General features: G+C 34.9%; 1 protein-coding gene across 1 annotated transcript in view; it reads right to left on the bottom strand.

Annotated features, from left to right (window-relative positions):
- Nucleotides 1–781: 781 nt before the first annotated feature.
- The window catches only part of LOC108917183 (ecdysone-induced protein 74EF-like), a gene marked incomplete at its 3' end in the record, with an annotated part of 40,112 nt that continues 32,898 nt past the window's right edge, over nucleotides 782–7,995 (bottom strand). The window contains exons 2-5 of the mRNA XM_018723667.1: nucleotides 4,558–4,619; nucleotides 4,001–4,246; nucleotides 1,429–1,644; nucleotides 782–1,013 (exon numbers count right to left, since the gene is read on the bottom strand). Coding sequence (XP_018579183.1) covers nucleotides 782–1,013; nucleotides 1,429–1,644; nucleotides 4,001–4,090 — 538 coding nt within the window. The remainder of the gene's footprint in view (nucleotides 1,014–1,428; nucleotides 1,645–4,000; nucleotides 4,247–4,557; nucleotides 4,620–7,995) is intronic.

The following is a 7,995-nucleotide window of genomic DNA, read 5'->3' as shown; positions in this document are numbered from 1 at the left end:
ATGGCTTTACAGGGTAGTTAGTCTATAGATAGATCAAGGACACTGGCAAGCATCCTTTTTATAGCCAATATAATGATATTTTTGTATTTTATAGATCTCAAAGTGTCGGATAAAGTGAGGTTGCTACCATAGGTGTCGCACTTGAAAGTCCTTTTGGGTACTAAAAAAAAATCGTCTTATGCCGCACAAGTGAGGATTCTTTAAGTCAGTCGAATCGCAAAATTGTTCATCGGGACATTTTAACTCTAAAAATCATTTTGAATAAAAAATACGAAACATTTTCACTGTTAAAACGTGTAGAAAATCAATTCTATGAGTGCTATCATTTAAATATCTGCTATTTTATTTGGAAAAATCAGCCTGTATTTGAATAAATAGAAAATAGCTATAAAATTACTTATTTCACAAAAAATATGCGAGTCTACGCTTATGGATCGTAAATTTCATGTAGAGGTTTGAATTACAAAAATACAATTTCAAAAGACGCCCCAACAAACCGTTCATAAAATTCATAGACTACTTTTTTGGCACTGTTTCTACTGCTAAATTCATTTACTCCAGGGATCTTAATTAAAAACTGATAATAACGTTAACAGGTTGTAGCAGACATTTTTTTTACGTTTAATTTATTTTAAACGAATCCCTCTCGCAAATAATTGTCAAAGTTAAGATTTAAAAAGGCGCCGTTGAAATATACAGATGAATGTTTACCTGCGGCGCCATAATTTTAATTAGTTTCGATAAGATCGCAATCAATCTTTATTCAAAGCACTCCACTTACCTTTTTCGATTTTCGGCGTCAGTGGCGCCAGCTGTGGCCTACCGTTCGAACCGTGACCCTGCAGGTTCTGCTCGCTCGGAGTGGATAGCTTCTCGGCCAGGATGGGGTTCGCGGCCGCGATATTGTACTTCCTCATCTCCGACAGCATCACCTGCGCGCTTTTGTGTACCAGATTCGAGCTGCTCACGGAGTCCTCGCTGTTGCCGTTCGGCACGTTGTTGTTTTCTTCTTGCTGGAGTAGAAAATTACAGAATTAGGAACCGACAAAGAGAAATGTGGGTAAATATGTTTACTGCATGGGGACGGTGTCTCCATCTGTACGTCAGTTACAAAAACTTCAAGCAAGCACACCGAGCGCCACCTATTGTTGAGGGAGACAAGCAGGTTTATAACTAGTTCGAAGTGATGCTACTAGCATGTAGATGGCGCGTATGATGAAATGTGAATATGTCCATATGTTCATTTAACATTCTAGTTAAATTATGTTCTTTCAAGGGATTTTTGTTAAAATGTCTAGTGATATAGTCATTTTATTTAATAAAATTAATAGAACATTTATTTATTTCCTCAATTTTTCCTGTAATATCAGTTTAGAAGCCATATCAAGCACCTGACGAATCGAATTTTTTTTTTCGAAAAAACCTCACCTTGATGTACGTCGTCTGACTGAACTCGCTGAGGATGTTCTCGATTTCGATGGCGGTGGTGTCGGAGAGGTGCTTGAAGATGTCGTCAGTGTCGGGCATGTGGCCTTCCGGCATTGGCGGCACTAAGGAACTGAGATCTGACTGAGACAATTCACCCAAAGCGCCCCCAGTGGTTCCGGTGGCGGCGTTCTGTTGGCCGATGGCCACGGAGGCATCCTAATGAAAAAAAAAATAGTGAATAATGAACGGTGTTTTGGGTTATGATCTAGTTTCAGGTCAATAAGGGCCGTTTGATTCCTGTAAGGCTTTAGGATTTTTAATTAGTATTTCTGTAAATACAAAAATAGTTTTGAGGTTATGTAACTCCATTAATATTAAGTTTTCGAGTGTTATGGGAAATTATTTATGTTTATGAGTAGATTTCTGGGTAGAATTTAAGAGCTATAATTATTTCGTAGTTTCAGTGTCGCTAAATCGAAATAAATTCTTGAAATAGTGCTCTAATAAACCGTATATCGGAACTTTGAGAGATTTTACCGTTAGTTACAAACAAAATTAGCCCAAGTTTCATCACTTTAAGTCAAACATCTTCATAAATACATTTTTACAAAATTCACACTCTATGCCCCGAAATCGAGGTATTTTCGAATTTACCTCCACAGATCTCTTTCTCCTGAATACTTAAGCAACCTGTCAACATATTAAAGAGAAAATATTTGCATTTTTGTCCGAAATTACTTTTGCACATGCCAAGACCGACTGGCCTCTGTATGCATAATTTTCATAAAATATACATGTTACACTGTGTCCACCTAGTGGGCGTAAGTCCAATATCTAGGTTAATAAAAGATATAACTTAATTTTCTTTCTACAGAGTTACCTACTTTCCCGAGCTGCACAAAATAAATATATACAGGGTGTTCAGTTTTTCCTGGGCAGGTACCAACTTAATTTTTTTAAATGGAAACCTATTTTTTATGGCATTATCGAATTCTACGTGAAAAATTAACGGGACTTTGTGTTATGATCCCTATTAAAATATTGATTGATAGCTTTCGAGATAATCGCCTTTTCATTTTTTTTTTTTCATGTTTCGTCACTTCTAGTAGTTGACATAATTATGATTATATGATAGCTAGAAATTTTTTTTCTGGAACTATAGCGTTACTCTTTCAAAAAACGTATCAAAAGTTGACCTGCGATATACAGGGGGCAAAAAACATAGTGCCAAACCTGATAATTTAAAATTTGAAAAATCTCGACTTTTTCAAATAGAACACCCTGCGTTTTATGATTTCATTAGATGCCTTTCTGTAGACCCTACAATTTTTTAATAGCTTTCCCTATACCTAAGTTGCGTAGTTTTTGCAAAAAAAACCATTTTTATGTAAAATACCGGATTTGCGCCCGTTCCTTTGGCTGTAATGTGATTATTTTATTGTTATTATACTTTTCCTATTACCTATTTATCTTTCAGGTTAGTAGAGAACACCTAAATCACGTATATCCAAACCAGTGGTTAGGTCGTGGTGGTCCAGTTCCTTGGCCCACACGTTCGCCTGACTTAAATAGTCTGGACTTTTTCTTGTGGGGTTATATCAAGGAGCGAGTATACGAAGTACCACCAACGGATATTCAAGACTTAAAAAAGATTCAAAACGAGTTTCTAACTATAACGCTTCAAATGTTAAGAAATGTCCACATTCATTTTTATCGTAGATTAATGCTTTGTCTAGAAAACAACGGTGGACAGTTTGAACATTTATTTTAAGTTAGCTTACGACTATGAGTATTCTTTTTTCAAAATTCCATTCATCCAAATTTTTTAATCTCCAATTTCACTAATAACTTTCCTAACTACGGTAACAGTGCTTGATTTTCAATATGATACGGATGAAACTTCTTTTTCAATATTTTATTTGTCAAGCTTTTGAAAACTCCAAGGTTACTACTAATTTCCTGGCACTTATATTTGGATTTTCAACAGCAGACGCCAGAACTATAAACTAAATATTATCGCTGTTACTTTCATGTCTCCTGGTTGTTCTCTCATAATTCGCATTTGCTGTTCATTCAAACCGTTCCTTCACATTTTCAAAACAGTGGGAATCTCTATAAATTTGGATTATTTCCTTTGTAAATACGTGCTGCTAGCAAACATTTCCCATATTTTGCTAATTCTTAATCACTTGTAGCGATTTTATGGTTTTTTGATTTTATTTACAAATAAATGGTAACTTTCCATAAAGACTTATTTATTAAACTCAAATGTCTAATTTTTCAGTTATTAATTTTTATTTTAAATAGGGTAGCTAGACAACTAATAAATTTAATAAAAATAAATACCCTTACAATATTTTTCCCGACAAAGGAACGGGCGCAAATCCGGTATTTTGAGATTAGGTTTTAAAATTCTATATAAATAATTTTATTTTGTCGCTCTGTATCCCGAAAACAAGAGGAGATAGATATATAGTTCATAAGACAAAAAATTCTTATTTCTTGTCGTACTATCAGCCCCTGAATTTACGGGAGGTCTTTCTGAAACACCCTGTATATACGGTGTACTCACTTGAAGGCAAGACGAAAGGTCGACCATTTTACCATCGTGATCGGAACTCCATAGTAGGTCGTTGTCGATAAATGGCATCGCCAACGACATGGGCGACTGGGCCCCCAGGACGTGCGTCCCCGCCACTGTGTGGCCGAGGGACCAGCGGGATCCTCAGTGTGCTCTCTGGGCTGCCCGGAAATGAGTCCCTGCTACGCCGCTGCTGGCTAGCCTATTCTCGGGTCGTAGTACAGCTTTAGAAGGGACCTGTTGCGCCAAAAAATCACAGTGAGAGAAAAAATTTAACTGAATCGTTTATTTGGAAGGGAGCATTAAGTTTTTGGCAATTTCGAGAAGGTACATTTCGAAAAATCGACGTGCTCGAGCAAATCATGAAACTTGAATGAATTTATTCCCCTAACTATTTTTTTCAGCTTTGTACTTTAGAAATGAGTCGGTAAAGGTTAAGGAATGAATAAAAATCTAAAAACAAAAGGGGGGAATAAAAAAAATGTAAAATATGGTAATTTTTAAAATATGTAAAATTTGTTTTCGCCACAGGGTATATTATATCTTACCTTGATACGTCGCGATGTATGTCGAACCTTTTCCAACACATGTACGCCAATTTTTTTTAAATCTGTAACAACGAACAATTATAAATATTATACATTTACATTATTACATATATGTATAATAAATTAATAAATTACAGTAAATTCGTTTTTCTTTTTAGATTTCCCTGAAAATATGGCACATTCCATATGCTGTTGCCAAGGCCTAAGATACCCTCTTCTATCTGATCTTAGATGTTCTAAAATGGCTTACAATTAGCATAAATTAATTAACATAAACTTTCTACGAATGCCCGTTTCTTTGTTTATCATTAGTACGATAATAAATTACACAGTGGACTTCCTAACACGCAACAATTAAAATTAATATATGATTAATAATGCATTGCGCTATGTAAATGATACACGTAAAAATAAACAGAACTACACTTCCTTATCATGTCTTTGCATTGATCGAAACGTAGATACCTAGGACGTTGTCGATTTGTTAATAAAAAAAGACGTATTTCAATCCTTTTTTGAATACTCTGTGGAGTTACTTTTTAGCCAGTGCGTTGTACTTTCACAGAAACCGTTTAATTTTTTTTAGATCAGGTTTAATTAGTGGTTACAACCATAAAGATATTTCCGCATTTTCCTTGGAGAAAATAAGGAAAAATACCGCCGGATTGTTGCTTTAATGGGGTTCTACAATACTAGTTGTCACACGGTCCATGTTCAGCCATATACAGGGTGTGATAAACTCAACAGTCGGTTCAAGAAATTGGAAAGAGTAACAGGCCTAAAAAATTCATGCAGAGGGAAAGTTTTTCTTTAATATACGTTAAATACAGTTCAGAAGAAGAAATTTTACAACTTCTAACGTAAATTCTAGTTATGTTTGGCGGGCTAATTATGGGACCCTGTATAACTCTTTAATAACAATCATTTAATATGTTAGTACCAACTACAACTACTACAACTATAGAACTATTAATTTATGCGTAAATTTTGTTAAATTTCGTGTTGATCTAAAAATTTACAATGGGAGAACCACTCGTAATACCATTTAAAATGATGTTGAAGACAAAGGCCCCAAGTGAGAGCCTCAGGGCATACCTGACACGGCTGCGCTTTTATTGGAAATGAAATTGGCAAATTTAACCATCTGATGTCTCTATCTAGTCCAAAATATGACCAGAAACACCAATAGTCATTATATTTTAACAAAATTTTCATTAAAAAACCTCTCGACTGGTTTTTAGCATATTCCCATACCGTATTAATTTTACAATTAGACGTTAAACTTTCATCTGAGACTAATATGAAATTAGCTAATTCTGCCTACGTAATTAATTATAATTACAGTAATTGTTCTAATTAATTTACGTGGATCGAGCATCGGGGCGTAAAAAACGCTCAGGCAGATTGCAGCCGGCCGACAGGAAGAAACAGAACGCATCACATAATGCGAATTCTTCACAAAAAGAGAGAAAAAAAAAACGCGCCGAGCGCCAGAGTTTAACGACTCCTGTAAATGAATGTGTTTTCAATTTTCTCGGCGATTTAACTTTCACCAATGCAGGGAGAAATGAACTCTCGATTATTAAATGAAATAGTGAAAGTGACGTAACTAACGGCGTGTTTATATGTTATGATTAGAATTAGCATCGGACTCTTCCTAACTTTTGTTCGGCACGTTATTAATTGGCGTAATAAAGCTCGGTAATTATCGGCCATTATTCCGCGGTGTCGTAATGGGACGATTAAAAAATAATTGGCCGGTGGGGACGTCAAACTTTCACACCTACTGGGTTTCATGAACTTGATTGATGCGAAAAACAATACAAAAGTGACCGATAACAAACACATTGAAGTTTTTAATCTGGAATGGCTTGATTCGTTTGATATCTCTTTCGCGAAAGAAAGTTTTTAATCTAGACAGCTTTTGAAGCTTACCGTGCTGGTAATTTTTAATTAATTGGACATTGAAAAACAACTAAATCTAAAGTAATATATCTTACAGTAAGAACAAATACAAAATATAATAGATTTTAGAAAGTTATATTTAAAAAAGTTGCAAAGGAAATTAGAAATCGTAATTTTTCAAATAAAAAGAATTGTTTCTTTGAGAAAAGGGTACGATATATTTACAACCTGATAGTAGACACTTTGAAAACTAACGATGTTTTCTGTTTTTTTTTAATTCGAAATATAGGAGGTAAGTAGATATTATTTCGCTTTTTTATGCGCTATCAAGCAGGTAGATGTTACAACCAACCAGTCGGCAACAATACCCTTTCTATGATTCCTAATAAGATGCACAGTTTTTGAAACTAGAACATTCTGAAACATATACAGGCCATTCATTCCGAAGAACATCGGCAACGTTACTGGCTAATACAGGAGTTGATGTATCAGCGATCAAGAGATATGGTGGGTGGAAATCTGCCGCAATTGCAGAAAGTTATGTTGCTGACAGTTTAAGTAACAAAAATGAAATAGCCAACAGGATTCTTTACAATGACACTTCAACTTCAGGTTTCCCTCCCGTTGTCCATACCAACTTCCACTTCTACGGTAAAATCCACTTACCTCCTTAAAAACAATGTATTAATAGTCTATTTATTATAGTGGGAGCAGATAAACAATATTAAACTTTCTTTACATATCTCTCACGTAAAATATACTGATAAAATAAGTGCATTTAGTTACTTTTCTTGTTTATCATGTTTCATTAAATCTTTAATTAAAAATAAAATGGAAGATGATAACAACTCTCCCCAAGCTTTAGAATTCGGACCTTTCATCACATTATATGTATTATTGGCAATTCGTCTTTTTACGTTGTTAAGTTGGCATTGCCAATAGTGGCGGTCTAAATTTGCAATGCACTGGATTTAACCACAACGAAACGCTAACACAAATATCTCACTTGAAATATAAAAAAATAATAAATACAAACATGAGAATCGACCTTACGAAATTTACGAAACATTTCGCAACACTTAAAACGAATGTAAAACTTGCTCGTCATAAGTCTAATGACTAACAGAATATAGAAAGTGTGCTGTAATACTTTATAATAATTTCTTCACTTTCACGTCATTAATGAATAATGCACATTTTCTCGCATCGTGAAACTCATTATGCACTTAAAATGCATGTAAAAAGCTTCGACTTATTTCTATTACGCAACAGTTGCATTCCATTCTGTAACGTTAACTCATTTCTCGGGGAAAGTTCATTAAAATTGTTATGCATCTGTTAAAGTTGCATCAGTGATTTTTACCACAATCATACATTGCACGTGAAAAAAGCGTTCTTCTGATCAATTATTTAAATTACAGTATCCTGTATCCCGGAGAGCAATGAGTACAGCACGGCCCTGCCCGATGTGGTTACTTGAACATGTGGTTAAAATCCCGAATCTAGCCCGGATCTGAATCAAATCAAGACGGT

The sequence above is a fragment of the Anoplophora glabripennis genome, unplaced genomic scaffold (assembly GCF_000390285.2).
Source record: "Anoplophora glabripennis isolate ALB-LARVAE unplaced genomic scaffold, Agla_2.0 scaffold41, whole genome shotgun sequence".
Lineage (NCBI taxonomy): Eukaryota > Metazoa > Arthropoda > Insecta > Coleoptera > Cerambycidae > Anoplophora > Anoplophora glabripennis.
The sequence above is the reverse complement of the archived record's forward strand: the minus strand, read 5'-3'. Positions and strand labels throughout refer to the sequence as shown.